Below are 21,726 nucleotides of genomic sequence, written 5' to 3'. Positions count from 1 at the left end.
GCCCTAAGAGAGTAATACAAGGTTAAACTCAAACCGAGGCTGTGATTACTTTGGTTCTGGCTGTTCCTCAGCCACTAGCTATGTGTTCTTAAGCAAGTCATTTGATCTGAGTACAGCTGTTATTTGTACAACAAAAGAAAAAATATCTTTATCCACTGTCTATATATGAAGGACACGTAAGATAGAAGTCTCCTGAGTGACTTAAGTCTGGTAATAATTGCTTTTGTAATGTTTATATTGAAATAAAAGTAAAATATGCTCAAAACAGAGCTGGAAAAACCCAGAAAAGCACACCATCCACTGATAAAGAATCACTGTTAACATGTTGTTGCATTTCCTTTGAATTCTTTTTCCTGTATGTGGAAACAAATCTACCATGTTTTTCTTTTTTTTTTTTTCTGCTACTAAAATAGAATTTTATAACATGCAGTCTAGTAGCCTGGTTTTAAAACAACCATATAACCTGTTTATTTTGTTTTAATGTTATTTTAAGAGTCCTTTTAAACTAAATTCCTTGTTCCTCTGAATCAGTGTTGAGTGGTTGATGTTGATACCTGAAGCAGATCTGCTCAGGATAACCTTGAATGTTTGGTGACAGTGGGGGTGGTTTTGTGGAACAAACTACAGTCTTACTTGGAGAGTTCTGTACAATAGATTCTCCTCCAGTGGGAGCTAGAGAGACGACTCACAGATAAAGGAATGGATTTCTTCTTCCTGGTGGTTATGAATAAATAATAGTGTGACAGACTCACCCTCTAGTGGTGGTTAGTAGTACTGAAACAGGAAGAATCTGGTTTGACTTTTCTCTTACCTTCATTTGCTTTGTCTCTGTTCCTTTTGGCTGGGCATCCTACATGATAGTTGGAGATATTGCCTTTAGAAAATGAAAGATGAAAATCATTGCAAACATTTGTTGAGCAGCAGAAATGGATTGCGTTGAACTGTGAAAATTAATCTTCAAGCTTATAACTCATCAGTACCAAAGATAGATCTACATATGATGTAGCAAGAAGTCCTTTATTATTATTTATTATTTTCTTTATCCTATTCTGAAAATAGGAAAGGAGATGCTTGAATACTTCAATGTGTGTAAGGGTTTTATCCCTGTTTCCTATGTGTTAATACCTCATTTCCTGTTTAGTGAAGGGCTAGTAAGATCTGTTCTCATACTTTGCCGACTTCTGTGGTGTTGAGTCCATTGCTTTGGTTAACTTTGGTGTCCTGAAGATTTTTTTTTTCTTTTTAAAGATTTATTTATTGGGATAAAGCCGCTGCCTGCATTGCCGGCATCCCATATGGGTGCTGGGTGCCGGTTTGAGTCCTGGCTGCTCCGCTTCCGATCCAGCCCTCTCCTATGGCCTAGGAAAGCAGTGGAAGATGGCCCAAGCCCTTGGATCCCTGCCACCCGCATGGGATATCTGGAGAAGGTTCTTGCTTCCTGGCTTCGGATCGGCACAGCTCCTGCTGTTGTGGCCACCTGGGGAGTGAGGGATGGAAGACCTCTCTCTGCCTCTCTGTAACTCTGCCTTTCAAATAAATAAATACATCTTTTTGTTTGTTTGTTTAAATCTATTTATTTATTTGAAAGGCAGAGAGAGCAAGAGAGAGATCTTGAGATTTTCATCCACTGGCTCACTTCCCAGATGGCTGAAACAGCTGGGGCTGGGCCAAGCCAAAGCCAGGAACCAGGAACTCCATCCGGGTCTCCCATGTGGGTGCAGGGGCCCAAGGATTTGGGCCATCTTCTGCTGCTGGGAGCTGGATCAGAAGTGGAGTTAGCTGGGACTTGAACCAAGGCTCATTTTGGATGATGGTATCACAGGTGGTGGCCCAACCTACCATGCCGCAATGCCAGCCCCCTGAAGGCTTATTTTAATCTATCTAGAGAAGTTAACAGCTGCTGACAAATAAATGCTGATTAATCAGGATTTGGTTCCTCTGTGATTAACTTTGTTAAATGCCTGTTACCGTTCTGAGCCAAACTTCATAGAAAAAAGAAGGTAGTTTTAAGCCAATTGCAGGTGCTTTTGAAATTACTCTAATTTTTCCTGTCTCATTAAAGGAAAATTGATCAGGATATCATTCATGCAGATAAGATCAGTGTCCTAGAGCTGAGGTTTATCTTTCCTTAGAGGTGAATGGTAATGAGAATGTTCAGCAAAGCTAGACTTGATGTATTTCTCTTTTCTCTTGGTCCTTCCAAAACGTTGCAGGAGCTATGAAGACATGATTGGTGAGGAGGTGCCTTCGGATCAGTACTATTGGGCTCCTTTGGCCCAGCACGAGCGAGGAAGCTTAGCAAGCTTGGATAGCCTGCGTAAGGGAGGGCCCCCTCCTCCCAACTGGAGACAGCCAGAGCTGCCAGAGGTGATTGCCATGCTGGGATTCCGCTTGGATGCTGTCAAATCCAATGCAGCTGCATACTTGCAACACTTGTGTTACCGCAACGACAAGGTGAAGACCGATGTGCGGAAGCTCAAGGGCATCCCAGTACTGGTGGGATTGTTAGACCACCCAAAAAAGGAAGTACACCTTGGAGCCTGTGGAGCGCTAAAAAATATCTCTTTTGGGCGTGACCAAGATAACAAAATTGCCATAAAAAACTGTGATGGTGTTCCTGCCCTTGTGCGGCTGCTGCGAAAGGCTCGTGATATGGACCTCACTGAAGTCATTACTGGTAAGTCCTAGGCCTAAGGAAAATTGCTAGATTAAGGTCATTGGGAGCTATAAGAGTTTCCAGTTCTTGTACTTTTGATAAAAGTTGAGCTGGGTCAGATCCAATTTTCTTTTTTGAGATCTGTACATTTTATTTATTTTGCAAATCTGAGGTCCATTTACATTCAATAATAGTTGGATCATTCACCAAACTGCCAAAACATAATACTTCATACTTCCAAATACATTTTTATTTAAAAATATCAGTCTTAAAATTCCAATATATTTTGCATTTTTTAATAGCAGTAATTAGAGAAAGAATTTTACCATCTTATTTCAGTACTGATCAAGAATGCTGCCAACAAATATGTGGTTGTCAGATCCAATTTATAGATTGGTTTGCATCATTCAGGGATTTTGAAATTTAAATATTTGCTCATGTCTAAAATTCAAGATTTCACTTGCCACTCCAGATTCTTGACCTCTGTTAAGATGATGACACTGAGAATGAGTTTGTTTTCCTGCCTGGCATTATTGGATCTGAGTTGTTTTGGAGCATGTGCTTACCGGTTTACAATAATCTCTAATGCATTCTATTATCTGTGATTGACTTCTCCCATATAGGAGGTTCTTCTCCCAAATATGAAAACTAAATGTCAATTTAAAAAATTTACATTCTTGTAATTAAAAAAAAAAATCTGCCGGGGGGGTATAGGGTAGGTATGTAGGCTAGTGGTTAAGACACTTGCATCCCACATTGGTGTGCCTGGATGTGATTCCTGGCTTTAGCTTCTGACTCCAGCTTCCTGCCAGTGGAGACACTGATAGTCAGTGGTGATGGCACAAGTGTGTGGGAGACCTGGATTGAGTTCCTGGTTCTCAGCTTTGACCCTGGCCAACCCCTGCCAACTGTGGGCATTTGGGGAGTTAGCCAGTGAGTTGATAGGTATTTTTTATCTATATTTCTCAAATAAAAGTAAATGTCTGTTTTGACTTACTTGCCTGGCCCATGTGGATATTTGAGCTTTTGGTCCTTGATTTATTTATTTATTTATTTTTTAAAGATTTGTTTGTTTATTTGAAAGTCAAAGTTACATAGAGAGGCAGAGAGAGAGAGAGAGAATGTCTTCCATCTGATGATTCACTCCCCAATTGGCCTCAATGGCCAGAGCTGCACCAATCTGAAGCCAGGAGCCAGGAGCTTCTTCCCAGTCTCCCACACGGGTGCAGGGGCCCAAGGACTTGGGACATCTTCTACTGCTTTCCCAGGCCATAACAGAGAGCTGGATTGGTAGAGGAGCATCTGGGTCTCGAACCGGTGCCCATATGGGATGCTGGCACTTCAGGCCAGGGTGTTAACCCATTGCACCACAGTGCCAGCCCCGGTCCTTGCTTTATTTAGAACAGTGGTTTTTCATATTGTGGACTATGGTCCATTAGTATGAATTGAAAATAACTTTGTGAATTACAGTCAGCATTCCAAGAGAAAGAAAGAAAAAGAAATAGTAAAGACTATTGGTTTTTAGTTGATGGTGATTTGTGCCCCTCCCAGGACATGTGTAATGTCAGAGGTATTTTTGGTTGTCAAGTTATGACAGCGTAGCAGTAGAGACTTCTACTGAAATCTATGAGTAACAGTCAGGGATACTGATAAATATCCGGCAGTGGAGAGGATAGCTTGCCACAATAAAAGATTATCTAACCGAAAGTGTCAGTGGTGCTGAGATTGTGAAACTGTGGGATAGATAGGTCAGCATTGTTTATAGTATTGTTTTATGAAACTTTATTTCATGAAATGTGTATTTGTGTTGAGCTATAATGCAAACTACATGTTTTATTGTGGGTCCACTGACAAAAGTTTGAATTTTACTACAAGGAATTTGATCATGGGAAAGGCTGAGAAGTGATGGACTAGGGGGTTTTCCTTTGATGTTTTCCACACGCTGTCTTGGGTATTGGAGCACTGTCTGATACATTGTCTCCACCAGGAACCCTGTGGAATCTCTCATCCCATGACTCAATCAAAATGGAGATTGTGGACCATGCATTGCACGCCTTGACAGATGAAGTAATCATTCCACATTCTGGTTGGGAAAGGGAACCTAATGAAGATTGTAAGCCACGCCATATTGAGTGGGAGTCGGTGCTCACCAACACAGCTGGGTGCCTTAGGTAATGATAGTGGCTTTGAGAATATGAAGACTGAATTTTTGAAGATTGGCTTAAATTTCTTTAAAATAAAGACTCATTAGCTGGTTATTCAATCTCCATTCCTATTTGTATAGCATACTGTAACCCATCCTGTCTTTCTACCTTTGTTGCTGCTCTCTGGTTTATAACACATATAACACATATGATTATATTGATCGCTTGCTATTCCCTCTACATCCTTCTCACTTTTATTTCTCTTTTTGACTTTGTTCATCTAATTTGGTAAAAATTTGTTCAGTACATTCAATACCTACCCTACATAACGTGCTTGTCTGGGCCTGGGCTTATGTGTTTGTCCCTGCTCTCAGTTACATTAATAAATGCAACAAAAGGAATACAATATTAGGAGGATGGGGTATAGATAAGGAAGGAAGTACTTTATTTTGTCTGTCAGTGCCTTTCTTTCCTTACTTTTTTTTTTTAATTTTTTTTTTTTTTGACAGGCAGAGTGGACAGTGAGAGAGAGAGAAAGGTTTCTTACTTTTTGAGGCTAAATTCAAATGCCTTTGTTTTGTCTATGTTTTCCTGATTTCTTCTTTCTATATCCTATAAATGTAATGCAATCTTTTCGTCTTTGGAATAGAATATATCTCTGTGCTCCATCCCGTTTGCACATCCAGTCAAGAAGTATCAATTCCTGTTGTTTGTATATGTTTTAACCTCCACCCTACCTACAGGGTTATTAAAGTTGAGTGTTGGGACCTGTTAACCAACTTTCTGTCAACTGCAATGCCTTGCTTCTAATAGGTGTTGACTGTGTCAGTAAATAGAAAAGGTATTGAGGAAGCTTAGAGATGTTGAGGGCATCTTAAGAGAGGATCTGGATTTGGGTTGTCTTGAATATTCTCTTGAATTCCCCTCAGGAATGTAAGCTCAGAGAGGAGTGAAGCTCGCCGGAAACTTCGGGAATGTGATGGCTTAGTTGATGCCCTCGTTTTCATTGTTCAGGCTGAGATTGGACAGAAGGATTCAGACAGCAAGGTAAGTTGATAGCTGAGTGAGTTCTGTTTATACTGGAACCTTGAAGTAACTGTAGTGCAGACCTGTCATCTAAAGTTTTTAGGTAATGGTAAATATCTATACCAGTCTCTTCTCTCTAAAGTGGGCATTCAACTTAGAAGAAGACAGTTTTTCTCTTTTATCCTTTCTTTCCAAGATTTATTTGGTTTATTTATTTGAAAGGCAGAGTTAGAGAGGAGAAACAGAGATCTTCCATCTGCTGGATCACTTTCCAGATAGCCACAACAGCCCAGGCTGGGCCAGGCCGAAGCCAGGAGCTTCTTCTGGGTCTCCCATATGCCAGCATTGTGGCAAAGTGAGTAAATCCGCCACCTGTTATGACAGCATGCCATATGGGTGCTGGTTCGGAAGTGGCTGCTCAACTTCCAATCCAGATCCCTGCCAATGCACCTGGAAAAGTAGTGGAAGATGGCCCAAGTGCTTGGGCCCCTGCACCTATCTGGGAGACCTGGAAGAAGCTCCTGGCTCTTGGTTTTGGTCTGGCTCAGGCCTGGCTGTTGCAGCCATTTGGAGTGAACCAACGGTTGGAAGATCTCTCTAACTTTCTCAAATAAATAAAATCAATCTTTAAGGAAAAAGAGAGAGAGTAAGGGAATGGGGGGAGGGGAGGAGAGGGGAAAGAAGGGGAAGGGGAAGGGAAAAGGAGAGGAAGAAAAGGAAGGAAGAAAGAAAGAAAACTGCCTTAGGGCCAGCCTTGGGGTGCAGTGGGTTAAGCCACAAACATCCCATATGGGAGCCGGTTCGATAACCAGCTGCTCCACTTCCAATCCAGCTCTCTGCTATGGCCTGGGAAAGCAGAAGATGGCCCAAGTCCTTGGGCCCTTGTGCCCATGTGGGAGACCAGGAAGAAGCTCCTGGCTCCTGGCTTCAGATAGGCTCAGCTCCGGCCGTTGTAGCCAACTGGGGAGTGAACCAGTTGGATAGAAGACCTCTCTCTCTCTGTCTCTCCTCTCTCTGTGTAACTCTGCCTTTCAAATAAATAAATAAATCTTTAAAAAGAAAAAATAAAAATGGTACACCAAATAGTGGCAGAAGCCAATGGATGGACTTTCCGTTAGCCTGAAGCTACAGGCTCATGGAAGCCTGTAATTAAGAAGCCTGAGGCTTATGAGGTGACGGATTGGGCTGTGCTTTTGAAGACTGATATTTTAACAGTCATGTTATGGAAAATATATTTGGTGGAAAATCACGATAGGCACCGTCTTCTCTCATTGAGCCTTTTGTCTTGTGTCCCTAAGCTTGTGGAGAATTGTGTTTGCCTGCTTCGGAACTTATCATATCAAGTTCACCGGGAGATCCCACAGGCAGAGCGTTACCAAGAGGCGCCTCCCAGTGTTGCCAACAATACTGGGCCACATGCTGCCAGTTGCTTTGGGGCCAAGAAGGGCAAAGGTGAGTTGTAGTTTCTTGTTCCTTGCTCGTCAGTGTGGGACAAGGAAAAGTAAGGAACACTTTTAGGTTTAAATACAAAAGACTTGCCAAGCAGTGTGGGAGTCTACTGGTCAAGGGTGTCTTTGCTGTGGTGCTGCTTCCCTTGTGTTGTGTACATCATTCATTTGGTGGTGGTGGTGGTGGTGGTGGTGGTGGTGGTGGTGGTCGTGGTGGTATAGGTAGCAATGACTGGGTAAAGAAGGATGAGAACTCAAGTAATCTGGGACCTTCTCTCCCATCCCCCTTTGTGTTCACTGTGTTTTCTTTTCTTCTGTGCTTTCCTGCTTGTTTGCTCACGATTCTATTGACATCTTTCTCCTGCTTTCTACTTTCATTTCTTTCTGCTTTCCATCTTGGGCGGCGCACTGGAAGATGAGTGGTTCTCCAGAGGTGAGTGGAATCTTTTAAGGCGCTTGTCTATTTCTAATTTGCATGTTTTGGTTTTAGCCTTCCCTAGTATTTCCTGCCTAACCCTTCCTTCCCTGTGGATGCATGTAGGAAAATTCGTTGAGGAAGATCTTAGCTATTCAGAGCTGATGGGTCATGGCATGCTATTTCTGGGCAGCAGTCCCTGTTACTGGAACTCAGGCAATAGCAACAGTGGCTGTCCTTGTCTTGTCTGCTGCCTGTTTTCTGTCCTTGTTTCTGTGTAGCCCCCTGCTGGGACAAGCTGGACTCTGCCCTCCCTTCTTGTCCCTCTTGATGCATTTCTGATCCAGAGATTCTGACTGAAGAATGAAAAATTTGCCTGATGGAGTCTTCCTTTCTTAAGCTTCTTTACTCCTGTTCCTCCTCTTTTTCATTTCTGTAGGGAAGAAACCCACAGAGGATCCAGTAAATGATACAGTGGATTTCCCTAAAAGAACTAGTCCTGCTCGAGGTAAGTTGTCTTTTTCCTCTCAGTCTCTCAAAGTCTCATAAACATAGTCCACACACATATGGCACTGGTAGCCTAACAGCAGACTTTATGCAATGTGTTTACTGTTCTCTCTTCTTTACTCAAGGATTAGAAGTGGTGGTGAAAGCATTAGGAAGCTATAGTATTAGGGCAGTAACTACAAAGGAATGCTTGTTGAGGCAATTACTCAGATTACTTCAGGATATTATAAGGCCCTAATGAGTACCCTTTGTGGCCACTGCAGTTCCTGGGACTTACTCCTTACTGTTAAAAGAAGCTTCTTGAGCACAATCTGTATCTTTATGTTCATCAGTACAATGAGTCCAAAGTTCACAGGGTATAAAATTTCATGATTATGGAGCTTTTAAATGTTGTTATGTCTGCCATGGACCCTTTTACTTAATAATAGTAAAGCTGGGGAGAATGACTAGGCTAAGTTAAGAATAATTCATGTGAGATGATCAATCTTTTGAGTGCTGTCAATGAGCTAAATGAATTCCCTGCAGACTCGTGGTAGAACCAGGGCCAGGGTAAGCAGTGGGAGAGAAGGAGAAAGAGGAGTTGAATGTGATGTTTGATTTTCTGTTCTGCTGTTACCATGGATTAATTATTCTTTTTTTAAAGATTTATTTATTTAGTTGAAAGTCAGAATTACAAAGAGAGGAGAGGCAGAGAGAGAGAGAGAGAGAGAGAGGGGTCTTCCATCCGCTGGTTCAGTCCCCAATTGGCCGCAGTGGCTGGAACCGAGCTGATCCGAAGCCAGGAGCTTCTTCCAGGCCTTCCACGTGGGTACAGGGGCCCAAAGACTTGGGCTATCTTCTACTGCTTTCCCAGGCCATAGCAGAGAGCTGGATTGGAAATGGAGCAGCCGGGACTCAAACTGGCGCCTATATGGGATGCCAACACTGCAGGCGGTGGTTTTACCTGCTGCACCACAGTGCCAGCCCCAGATTAATTATTCTTAAGGCATGGTGAGGCCAGCATTGTGGTGTAGTAAGTAAAGCTACTGCCGCAGTGCCGGTATCCCATATGGGTGCTGGTTTGTGTCCTGGCTGTTCTACTTCCAATCCAGCTCCCTGCTAATGATCTGGGAAGAGCAGTGGAAGATGGCCTGAGTACCTGGGCCCCTGCTACCCACGTGGGAGATCTGGAGGAAGCTCATGGCTCCTGGCATCGGCTTGGCCATTGCTGCCCTCAGGGGAGTGAACCAATGAATGGAAGATCTCTTTATCTCTGTAACTCTTTCAAATAAATAAATAAATCTTAAAAAAAAAGAAGGAGGAGACATGATATTGTGACTGAGCATACTGTTGAGTGGCTGGGACAGTTTAGGGGGCAGATTGGTTAAGGAACATAAATCCATCAATCCAGAGTACTAAGGTCAGACTCCAGCCGTTCTGTTGTCCGGTGTTGATTAGCATCCTCTGCCTTCTTGCCCTTTCTTGTGCAGGCTATGAACTCTTATTTCAGCCAGAGGTGGTTCGGATATATATCTCCCTCCTCAAGGAAAGCAAGACTCCTGCCATTTTAGAAGCCTCAGCTGGAGCTATCCAGAACTTGTGTGCTGGGCGCTGGACGGTAAGAACCTATTAGAAAATGGATTTGAATAGGGAGAACTTAGATAACTAGCTTGCCGCCATTTTTGTAATCTGTTCTGCCTCTTTCTGCCATTTCTAGTATGGTCGATACATCCGCTCTGCCCTGCGTCAAGAAAAGGCTCTTTCTGCCATAGCTGACCTCCTGACCAGTGAACACGAGCGTGTAGTGAAAGCTGCATCTGGAGCACTGAGGAATCTGGCTGTGGATGCCCGCAACAAAGAATTGATTGGTGAGGAATTGAAAGCTGACTGTGATTTCAGCATCTAGTATATACTTGTCTTCTAGCAGGTGCTCATAATTTCTTTAATGAAATGACATAAGTGAGGGACTCTAGCTGTCCATGGTTTGTGAATCCAAGGGTGAGAGTTGAAGTTGACTACTTCTTGGAAGGACAGGAAGTGATGGCTACAAAAACAGAATGATAATTGGTAGCATTTTTTTGAGCCCTTGTTTTGGTACTGTGCATTGTTAAGCATGTGTGTCTGTTTTTCACTTAATTCCCACCACTTTGCAAAGGCCAATTTTTTAAAATATAAAAGTATTTCAGGGGAAATAGGTATTATGAAAAACCTGCATGGATTACAAAATTGTTTGGCACCAGAATAAACTTATCTTTTAATTCTGTTTTCCCACAAACTTTTTGAAGTACTGTTGTGTATCAGATAAGGAAACTGAGGGTCATGGAAACCAAGTAATTTGTCCAGGGTTTATAGTATGTAACAAATTAGAGGCATAGCCCAGATTACCTATTTTTTAAAAATTCATGACTCTGTGCCACTGAATTATTGTAGTAATTAGCATTCTGCTTTTGTTAGGAGTATCTGAAAGGACTGGGTGTAGTATATTTGCTATACAGTGTAAACATTGCTTCAGTGTGGTTGAAGAAGGGGAGTTTAAAGGAATAGTAGGGACAGGACAGTAAATCCTTGGCTATTCTAAGTCCTTCTCCTTTGTGATATGGCAGTCCTATAGAATAATGAGGTCAATTGTATGACCGCAGTTAGTTGCAGTCAGTGGCTCCTCAGGGCCTGACCTGCCTGTTCTCCTTGCATGCGTTCCTTCTGTCTTACTGCTATAGGTAAACATGCTATTCCTAACTTGGTGAAGAATCTGCCCGGGGGACAGCAGAACTCCTCTTGGAATTTCTCTGAGGACACTGTGGTCTCTATTTTGAACACCATCAATGAGGTTATTGCCGAGAACTTGGAGGCTGCCAAAAAGCTTCGAGAGACACAGGGTATTGAGAAGCTGGTGTTGATCAACAAATCAGGGTGAGCTCACCATTTAACTCCAGCTGGAGGAATCTGAACAGAGAGGGGGTTGCTGGCAAGGAGCTTCCCTTCCTTGCTTTCTCAGATTGTTTCCTCTTACCTCCGTGTGGAGTGATATTGCTGGATTTTTCTGCCTTAATATTGATCCATAAATTTAAAGTGGACTCTTATGTTGAGCACTGTTTTGTATTGCTGTTGGGACAGAGTACAGGGCTTGGTAAAAACTTACTTCGCCCATTTTAGGGCTTATATTCTTCCATTAATTAGAAGGTATAAATTCTAAGCTGCTTTCCTAGTCTTATAACCAACTTCCCTATGGTATTACTTTCCTCAAAAGGAATCGTTCAGAAAAGGAAGTTCGAGCCGCAGCACTTGTATTACAGACAATCTGGGGGTATAAAGAACTGCGGAAGCCACTGGAGAAAGAAGGATGGAAGAAATCAGACTTCCAGGTATAACACTGGAGAGCAAGAATTTTGCCTTTTTTTTCTTGGTTTCAGGGTAATGCTTCTGCCTTCTTTGTTTTTTTTTTTTGTTTTTTTTTTTTTTCCCTGTCATCACACTTTTTTTTTAAACCCACATTAGTTAGTAAAGAAATTATTAGTTTTATTCTTCCTCAAAAGAGAAGGCACTGCTGAAACAGCTCTGGTCTCCATGTATGTCATAATGTACTGAGAGTGTTTATGGTGATGAGTAATGATGGTGGCCTGTGTGATGGCTTCCCAGATCTGCTGCCCTGTGTGGGTATTTATCATTTTCTATGATGGTTTTCTTCTAATAGTTTGAGTGCTTTGAACCTTGGTAATCTCCTGTTTAGGAACATGAATAGCAGGCATAATATCAGTTTTTTTGACTATGGAATATTGAACTCTTACAACTTGTCTTTTCATGAATGTATTCAAAGGGCGTTGTGGTGCACCTAGTAAAGCCACCACTTGGGACGCCTGCATCTTGTATCAGACTGCTGGTTTGAGTTGGAGCTGTTTCGCTCCCAACTCAGCTTCTTGCTGATGTGCCTGGGAAGGTAGCAGATGAAGGGCCAGGTCCTTGGGTCTCTGTCACCCATGTGGAAGACCTGAATGGAGTTCTGGTTCCTGGCTTTGGTCTGGCCCAGCCCTAGCTGTTGCAGGCTTCTCTCTATGTGACTCTGCCTTGCAAATAAATAGAAATAAATCTTTAAAAGATCGTAAGAGTTGTATTTGACAATGGGAACCTAGAGATTTATGCCCATAAATAAGATATGGAGTAAGATATGGGTGAATTCAGTATTTAATGATGTTATTACATTTTGTGTTTGCCTCCAGGTGAATCTAAACAATGCTTCCCGAAGCCAGAGCAGTCATTCATATGATGATAGCACTCTCCCTCTCATTGACCGCAACCAAAAAGCAGGTACAGTATCCAGGGGGCCAACCCCTCTCCTTTTAACCACTCCTGCTGCTATTTACTGGGCTCTCGAACTTAGGATACATAGTTATTTTGAATGAGCTAGTCTTTTGAGGAAGGAGAATAATATTTTGCTCCAGGATTGTAACCCAAGAACAGGTAGGTCTAAACATTAGAAATCAAAATGAAACAGGCAATTAGCTGAGTATGATCCTTCAATCTTTTCTTATGAACTTAAAATCTCTGGAAAGTGAACCCTAGACTCTGTTGTTTTTTGTTTTTGTTTTTTTTTTTTTTTTTTTTTGCTTTGGAGTCTGCACATAATGCCATGTAATATAGCAAATAGAATCACTTTATTTCTGTTATCCAGAGATAACCACTGTTTTGGGTTGTATCTTTTTAATCATTTTTTGCTAAGAGAACGATCACATTTTCCCCTAAGAAATGAAACATGGTTTTTTGGGTAAATTTTTACTTACTTTTCATTTAAAGTGTATATTATGACCCTTGTTACCTGAATGATATTGGGCTTCTCCTCAATCAGTTGGTTCTGGTAGAGTGGCCCAAGGGTCCCCACAGTGTGGCTGTTTGTATCAATAGCACAGAAATAGTGATGCTTATTGATGGTGACTTAGCACAGATAGGGGCAGTGACCACAAACTGAGTCATTCATTGTTGTCTTCATTACCATGCATTTAGGGAATAAAAACCGTTTTCACTAAAGAATATACTTGATGAAACTGTAAAAGATAATTTTATTATGTTTCTACCCTTGGACCCATCTTTTTAATAATCTGTATCGATGAAGTAAACAGTATCACTCTGTTGCATGCCAAAGCATGATGGTGTTGCAAGGAAAAGCATGTGTGCTATTGTTTGAGTTACTGTGAATTACTGGTTGAACTAACCACTTTTTCAATGGAACATCACTTTTTTTTTTTAAGGTTTATTTATCGTTTATTTGAAAGGCAGAGTGACAGAACGATCTTCTTCCACTGTTTCATACCCCAAATGGCCACAATGGCAGGGGCTAAACCAGACCAAAGCCAGGAGCTTGAAACTCTGAGTCTCCCACATGGGTGGCAAGGGCACAAGTACTTGGGCCATCTTCCACTGCCTTCTCAAGGACATCAGCAGGGAGCTGCATTGGGAAGTAGAGCACCTGGGACTTGAACTGTCACTGTGATATGGGATGCTGATGTTGTAAGCTAAGGCCTTCTGTACCACAGTGTGTACTGAGAACACCATTTTTACTTGAAAAAATCATTGGCAGACCAATTGTGATTCAGATGTGGGTATTTGACAGATATTTTCTCAGAATAAATGTAGTTAGTATATCAAGTTGAGGAAAATAATTTTCAAAATTTGCTGTCTGAGCTTTAAGTGGAAATTATATTTTATAATTTTAATAAAATACTTATTTTAGAAAGCATATCTGCTTCTGTTATAACATGTTAAATAATGTTTGAAATACCAGCATAATTTGTTCTGTGTTTTTTTTTTTTTTCCCTTCACCATTTCAGAATATATATTTAGTATAATTCCATATTTACAGATATGTAAATATCTGTAGTAGATAGTAACAGGCAGTTAGGGATCTGGACTGGAACTACTTCTCCCTCAGTCAACATATTCTTCCTCAAAATCATGAATTTCTTTGAATCACTGGCCTCTAACCCCTTGTGATTATTCCCACAACCTGGAATAAAAGTAATGATCTCTGCCTATATGGTATTAATTCGTGTTTCCTAAAAGATTTACTTATTCATTTGAAAGTCAGAGTTATAGAGAGATAAAGAGATCTTCCATCTGCTGGTTCACTCCTCACATGGCCACATCAGAGCTGAGCTGATCCGAAGCCAGGAATCAGGAACTTCTTCTGGATCTCCTACATGGGTAGAGAGGCCATGGAACCTCTCTGCCTCTCCTCTCTCTGTGTAACTCTTTCAAATAAATAAATAAAAATAAATCTTAAAAAAAAAAAAAAAAGAATTAATGGCAGGGACTAGCACTGTGGCGTAGTGAGTAAAGCCACCGTCCACAGTGCCAGCATCCCATGCGGTCACAGGTTCGAGTCCTGGCTGCTCCACTTATGATCCAACTCTCTGCTATGGCCTGGTAAAGCAGTGAAAGATGGCCCAAGTCCTTGGGCCCCTGCAAGCATGTGAGAGACTCAGAAGAAGCTCCTGGCTCCTGGCTTTGGATCAGCTCAGCTCTGACCATTGCGGCCCTTTGGGGAGTGAACCAGTGGAACGGAAGACTGTCTCTCTCTATGGCTCTACCTCTCTTTAACTCTGTCTTTCAAATAAATAAATAAATAATACATCTTAAAAAAAACTGTACAACTTTTACATTTTTGCACATCTTTTTAAACAATACTTTTTAAAATTAAGATACTACTTATGATAACATGTAGTAAACTTGTTATTTTAAGTAAAATAGATATTTAAATTTCAGTATGATAATATTAACACACATAACCCACATCAACTGAAAGCTCTTTAGAGATGCTCCTAATTTTTAATATTGCTTTTATTGTTCATTATTTTAATAATTATTAATATTATTGTTATAAATAATTAACAATATTAAATTATTAATATTAAATTATTAATAATTTATTTGACAAGTAGAGTTATAGACAGAGAGACAGAGAGAAAGGTCTTCCTTCCGTTGGTTTACCCCCACAAATGGCCCCTACGGCCAGCACTGCACTGATCCGAAGCCAGGAGCCAGGTGCTTCCTCCTGGTCTCCCCTGTGGGAGCAGGAGCCCAACCACTTGGGCCATCCTCCACTGCACTCCCAGGGCACAGCAGAGAGCTGGACTGGAAGAGGAGCAGCCAGGACTAAAACCTGGTGCCCTTATGGGATGCCAGTGCCGCAGGGAAAGGATTAACCAAGTGAGCCATGGTGCCGGCCCCTATTATTTTTATTATTATTATAGTTTATTATATTTATTGGAGCTGGCATTGTGGCTTAACAGATAAAGTTGTTGCCTGCGATGCCAACATCCCAGATGTGCACCAGTTCATGTCCTAGTTGTTCCACTTTCTGTTCAACTCCCTGCTATGGCAAGGGAAAAGTAGCAGAGGATGGCCCAAGTGCTTAGGTCCCTGCTATACATAACGTGAGAGACCTGGATGAAGCTCCTAGCTTTGGACTGCTCCAGCCCTGGCTATTGTAGCCATCTGGGGAGTGAACCAACAGATGGAAGATCTCTCAGTCTATAGCTCTTTCTTTTTTCTTTTTTTTTTTTTTTTCTTCCGACAGGCAGAGTGGACAGTGAGAGAGAGGGACAGAGAGAAAGGTCTTCCTTTGCCGTTGGTTCACCCTCCAATGGCCGCCGCGGCCGTCGCACCGCGCTGATCTGAAGGCAGGAGCCAGGTACTTATCCTGGTCTCCCATGGGGTGCAGGGCCCAAGCACTTGGGCCATCCTCCACTGCACTCCCGGGCCATAGCAGAGAGCTGGCCTGGAAGAGGAGCAACCGGGACAGAATCTGGCGCCCCGACTGGGACTAGAACCCGGTGTGCTGGCGCCGCAAGGTGGAGGATTAGCCTAGTGAGCCACGGCGCCAGCCAGTCTGTAGCTCTTTCAAATAAATAAATAAATCTTATTTTTTTAAAAAATATTTATTTATTTATTTGAAAGACAGAACCTGTGAGAGAGAGAGAGAGTGAGTGAGCTTCCATCTTCTAGTTTACTCTGCAAATAGCTTCAACAGCCAGGGCTGGGCCACACTGAAGCCAGGAGCTAGAAACTCCATCCTGGTCTCCCATGTGATGGTAGGGGCCCAAATTCTTGGGCCATCATTCACTGCCTTCCTAGGCAGTGTATTATCAGGAAGCTGTATCAGAAGTGGAGCAGCTGGGACTCAAACCAGCACTCCAGTATGGGGTATCAACCTTATAAGTGGTGACAATCTGCTGCTCCACAGCACTGGCCCCTTTATTATTATTTATATATATTTATTATGTTATTATTTTAAAATATTTTATTTATTTATTTGAAAGGCAAAGTAGCCGGCGCCGTGGCTCACTAGGCTAATCCTCCGCCTTGCGGCGCCAGCACACCGGGTTCTAGTCCTGGTCGGGGCGCCGGATTCTGTCCCGGTTGCCCTCTTCCAGGCCAACTCTCTGCTGTGGCCAGGGAGTGCAGTGGAGGATGGCCCAAGTGCTTGGGCCCTGCACCCCATGGGAGACCAGGAGAAGCACCTGGCTCCTGCCATCGGATCAGTGCGGTGTGCCGGCCGCAGCACGGCGGCCGCGGAGGCCATTGGAGGGTGAACCAATGGCAAAAGGAAGACCTTTCTCTCTGTCTCTCTCTCTCACTGTCCACTCTGCCTGTCAAAAATAAATAAATAAATAAATAAAAAATAAAAGAAAGAAAAGAAAGAAAAGAAAGAAAAGAAAGAAAGAAAGGCAAAAGTAACATACACCTAGAGAAAGGGAGAGATCTTCAATCTACTTCACTCCCCAAACATCTACAACAACTAAGGTTATGCTAGGCTGAAGCCAAGAACCAGGAACTCCTTCCAGGTCTTCCCACGTAGGTAGCAGGAGCCCACTCATCATCTGCTGCCTTGCAGGTACATTAGCAGGAAACTGGATCAGAGCTAGGATTAGCTGGTTCTCAAACCAGGTACTCTGACATGGTTTGTCCCAAGCAGTGGCTTAACCCACTGTTCTGCAACATCTGCCACTTGGGACACTTTTTTTTTTTAAATTTATTTATTTAATTTGATAGGCAGAGTTACAGAGAGATAAGACACAAGCACACACACACCCATCTTCCATCCGCTGGTTCACTTCCCAAATGGCAACATCGGTTAGACTTGGGCTAGGAGATTCCTCTGGATCTCCCACGTGGATGCAGGGGCCCAAGAACTTGGACCATCTTTCCCAGGCATACTAGCAGGGAGCTGGATTGGAAGTAGAGCAGCTGGGATTCGAACTGGCACCCATATGGGATGCTGTTGCTGAAGGCAGCAGTTTAACCTGCTGTGTCACAGCACCGGCCCTAGGACCACTTTTTTTTCTTTAAATTTATATTTGAGAGTTATAATTACAGAGAGGGGGAAGAGACAGAGAGAAAGGCCTTCCATCTGCTGGTTTACTCCCCAGATAGCCACAATGGCTGGAGAGCTGGGCCGATCCAAAGCCAGGATTCAGGAGCTTCTTCCTGGTCTCCCATGCAGATGCAGCTTGGACTATCTTCCACTGCTTTCCCAGGCCATAAGCAGAGAGCTGGATTGGAAGAGGAGCAGCCAGGACAAGAACCGGCGCCTACATGGGATGCCGATGCCACAGATGGAGAGTTAGCCTACCATGCCACAGTGCCAGCCCTTTAGGGCCACTTTTAAAGGCCCTTGGGGGCCAGTGTTAAGTGCTACCACTTGCTGTAGACCAAAGAGTAATTTTTGTGATGTGTCTAGAGTTTAAAGAGTTGGTTTTTGACCTGGATAACTTTCTGACTCCTTATAGATAAGAAACCAGATCGGGAAGAGATTCAAATGAGCAGTATGGGATCTAACACAAAATTACTAGGTAGGTGATTGATGCCTCTTAAGGATTTAGAGCTATTTATCTCTATAGGTTTTTCTAATATCCTCAGTATTTATCATACTGGAAAAGCATTGGCCAGTCATTAAATTTATTTAAATTTTGCTCACATAATACCATTTTCTTGTTTGCTTTTCTACGTTCTCTTCATTCCTAAAGGCTTAAGCTCATGTTTTCCTTTGCCAGGTCCTTCCCAACTATTGTAGCTTACTTTGCTCTCCTTTTGCTTAATTGCAATACTCTTTACAAACAGATCTCTTCAGTTTAGCTTTGTTATTATGTGTTGTACTCTGGGTGTCTCATGTATGTTGTCTTTCCTGTTGGTTTCAGGGACAATTAAGCATTAATGCCTTTCTGGAACATTTGGCAAAGCTCAATTTCTGTCAGAAATATGTAATTCATACTTACCTGTTTGATATATATTGTACTTGAGAGGGTAAGGTCATGTTTCTGTGTGCTTTCTCACTAGATAACAATTATTCCACACTTAATGAGAGAGGGGACCACAACAGAACACTGGATCGATCCGGGGATCTAGGTGATATGGAGCCATTGAAGGGAGCACCATTGATGGTAAATTCTTGTTATATACTATTGGCCATCTAAGACTAGTTCTATTTTGAAGCCTGCATATTTTATGAAATAGGAAAAAAAGGTACAGAGAGAAAGACCCTTTTCTTGTTGGTGTTTTCAGTAAAAAGTGGGAGTTTTTGATTCATTTTGGGATTTGTTGGGTTATTATTCTGCTGTGGTCAAGATGGGGGAAGGGAAGTCTAAATGTGTTACTGTTATGACTAACACTAACTGATCTGTTCTCATACTTTGCCTTCTTCCTGAACCTGCCTGTGTGAATGTTGTGCCCTTCTCTTACTGTCATCTTGTTTTGTTTGAGTTTATAGATTTTGGGATTTGCACTCGGTCTGGCACACTCTCACGAGATTCCTTTCTCTTCACTCATACTAACAAATTGCATGTGTTCACAGCAGGACGAGGGACGGGAATCTCTGGAGGAAGAGTTGGATGTGTTGGTTTTGGATGATGAGGGGCACCAAGTGTCTTACCCCTCCATGGTATGTCCTCCAGTCTCTCCTGAGATCAGACTTGAGGAAGAAGGCTCCTGTGTGTCAGCTCGCCAATCATGCTGACCTGATCAGACCCGAGACACCAGGTCTCAGCCTTGCGGGGCTCAGGGGGCTCTGCTCCTTTGATTATTACCTCTTGAGAAGCTGGGGCCTGCAGCTGGTGATCTGATTCTTGGTTGTGTGCTGCTTTCCTCCAGATTTACTCAACTGTCTTTTTTGGGGTCTCCTTACTCCCAGCTCTATTAACATCCTCTTTCTCTTTTCTTCCCACAGCAGAAGATTTAGCACCACCATCTCCGCTCCATCTGGGCTTATAATATATGTACTTTTATTTTTTGGTGGTGAAATGGACTGATGATTTTTTTCCTTTCTTCGCTGGACTATTGTGCCAACTGCCAGGCTGCCTCCTGCTCTTATAGCCCTAAGTGGCTGCCTTCTTTATATCAACTCCCAACTTCTTCCAGTGAAGTTTAAATGTCCTACCCACCTCCGCCCCCATTCCCTCCAGTTTCTCCCAAGAAGCTTGACTCAGTTATTTGCATATTTTGAGAAACTGCTGCAGATTAGCTCTTTTTGCCAACTCTCCCTTGAACTCTTGGCCGTGTGTAGAGGAGGGAGAGAGTGGGAATCTTCTTCACTGGAAGCCATGGGAAGAATTGGAACTTATATGCAATATATGCAGTGTTGAGCAATCTGACAAACTGATGGTTCTTAATCAAGATTTTTTTCCCCTGGTGGGGAAGGGACTTTTTATTTCCTTTTGGAGACTGGGAAGTATGAGTTCTTCCTTTACTCCTAATGGCTATTTTTGAAGCAAAGAAGGCTGGCAACATTGGCACATTCCACCTGGCAAGGGCCCTTGAGTAAGTGAAGGTCTTCTAGAACTGGGATTAAGAATTCTTGCTCTCCTCACCTATGGGGCAGGGACCATCAAAGACCTACAGACTCCATCTCTTCTACAAGCCTCATGTCAACTTTGGGCTGCAGCCGCTGAGGCTATCCTTAGCCCTCCTCTCCCGCGTTGTGATATGTCTGCTGACTTGGCCTGGCCGTTTGCAAGAAACTGTTTAAAGAGGAGAATGTCAAGGAAGACTTTTGGTTGAGAAGGAGCAGAAAGATGTCTTTTGGAAAGAAGAGGAGCCTCTAGGAGGAGCTAGTAGGAATGTACATGAAGTGGTTAGTCTGAAACTGGCAGGAAGCTTCAAAGCTGGCTTCCCCCTCTCCATTTCTCCTTGTCCTCCCCTTTCATCCCCTGCCTCCTCCCTGGATTGGTTGGCCAACTAAGGACTTGATGTATATAACTCCTGTCCCCTTTACCCTTATAATGTGGGGATTGCCCCTGGCTTTGCCTCTTCTTTGTGCCTTTGGCCTGGGGTGTATCTCCTCCCTCCCTTCCATGTGCCTTTCTTTACCTCTGCAGTCTCATTTCTCATGATTTTGCAAATTCTATTTTGTTGCTTTCTTGCCCACTATTGGCCCTCAGTAATAGAAAGAAGAGGAGAGGTGACCTAGAGAACCTCAGATTCTCAGTTGGGGATTGGCGTAGCTTTTGAGTTTAGCCATAGCAAGCTTTTGCTCAACAGCATCAGGTTGGGGTTTTGCAAAAATCCCATTCTGATAAATCTCAAAGTGGAATTAATGGGAGGAATGCGTGGTGTGACTCTTGTTCTTTAGTTGCCCACAATTTCCCATCATCTCTGAAGGGGTCGTAGGGAAGTCATCTTTCCCGATTTCCTCCTTCTTGCTAATATTGCACCCTCTTGCTTTAGTGTGTATTAGCAGATTGGGTTAGAGGAATCAGCTGCTATGCGGGTTAATTTTTTTTTTTTTTTTGATCCTTTTCCTTATTTGCCTTCTACTCCCCTTAATCTGAAAGCTCTGTTCAATGCAACTGGAATTCTTTATCCCTCTTTTCCCCTTCCCTTATGTATTGAGGCTATGGGGTAGGAGAAAAGTGCACAATTCACCCCCCTTCCCCATATGTTAAAACTCCTTATTTGCCTCTCCCCCTCCCATTTCTTCCTATTCCCTTCTACCTTATGTTATCCGTGATCCCCGGAGCACACTGCACAGGGGAAGTTGCCCCATCCCCACCTGACTCGACTCTTGGTTTCTCTTGCCCTCCTCTGCTTTTTTCCTGGTGCTCTCTTTTCGGTGGGATGTGGGTAATAGAACAGCCATGGGCTTTTGGGGACCTTTAACTGTTTTTTTTTTCCTTCTCTCATTTATAAAAACACTAAACATTCAATTCCAGAGAACCAAAAATCCCACCTTCTCACCGAACACTACTAAGGGGCATGCCTTCTGCTCCATATCTTTTCTCATTTTCTTTCTTTCTTGTTAATGCTTTTAAAAACAAATGAGTTTTTTATATAAATAAAGTTTTTAAAGTGTGTATGTGGGGGGTCTGTGTCATTTCTTCACTTCTAGCTGTATCTTTTCCCTCCTTTTCATCTTGGTTACCTCCTTATGTGTCAGTGTCCTTTCTTTCCAGAACAACCAGAGGAGGTGACACCGGGATGGATTTATTTTGAACACAGTCCAACTTTTTATCAAGCAGCGTCCTTTTTAAATCATATGTGAAACATTTTTTCTTTAGAAGATTCTTAAAA

The 21,726-nt window shown here is 42.6% G+C and overlaps 1 protein-coding gene across 50 annotated transcripts in view; it reads left to right on the top strand.

Annotated features, from left to right (window-relative positions):
• Positions 1-21,511, top strand: part of CTNND1 (catenin delta 1) — a 68,715-nt gene extending 47,204 nt beyond the window's left edge. For 26 of the 50 annotated variants that reach the window (XM_089308823.1, XM_089308852.1, XM_089308845.1 and 23 more), the window contains 15 exons: positions 2,214-2,677; positions 4,644-4,827; positions 5,730-5,847; positions 7,125-7,278; positions 7,690-7,707; positions 8,129-8,197; positions 9,666-9,793; positions 9,893-10,043; positions 10,893-11,085; positions 11,423-11,537; positions 12,390-12,477; positions 17,955-18,017; positions 18,502-18,605; positions 19,016-19,102; positions 19,388-21,511. In XM_089308823.1, coding sequence (XP_089164949.1) covers positions 2,214-2,677; positions 4,644-4,827; positions 5,730-5,847; positions 7,125-7,278; positions 7,690-7,707; positions 8,129-8,197; positions 9,666-9,793; positions 9,893-10,043; positions 10,893-11,085; positions 11,423-11,537; positions 12,390-12,477; positions 17,955-18,017; positions 18,502-18,605; positions 19,016-19,102; positions 19,388-19,399 — 1,948 coding nt within the window. In that variant the 3' untranslated portion in view covers positions 19,400-21,511. The remainder of the gene's footprint in view (positions 1-2,213; positions 2,678-4,643; positions 4,828-5,729; positions 5,848-7,124; positions 7,279-7,689; positions 7,708-8,128; positions 8,198-9,665; positions 9,794-9,892; positions 10,044-10,892; positions 11,086-11,422; positions 11,538-12,389; positions 12,478-17,954; positions 18,018-18,501; positions 18,606-19,015; positions 19,103-19,387) is intronic. The other 24 variants (XM_089308742.1, XM_089308741.1, XM_089308883.1 and 21 more) reach the window with 5 other exon arrangements.
• The last annotated feature ends 215 nt before the right edge of the window (positions 21,512-21,726 follow it).

The sequence above is a fragment of the Oryctolagus cuniculus genome, chromosome 1 (genome assembly GCF_051225735.1).
Source record: "Oryctolagus cuniculus isolate XC-2025 breed Fujian yellow rabbit chromosome 1, ASM5122573v1, whole genome shotgun sequence".
NCBI lineage: Eukaryota > Metazoa > Chordata > Mammalia > Lagomorpha > Leporidae > Oryctolagus > Oryctolagus cuniculus.
This window is presented reverse-complemented; position numbering and strand designations above follow the sequence as displayed.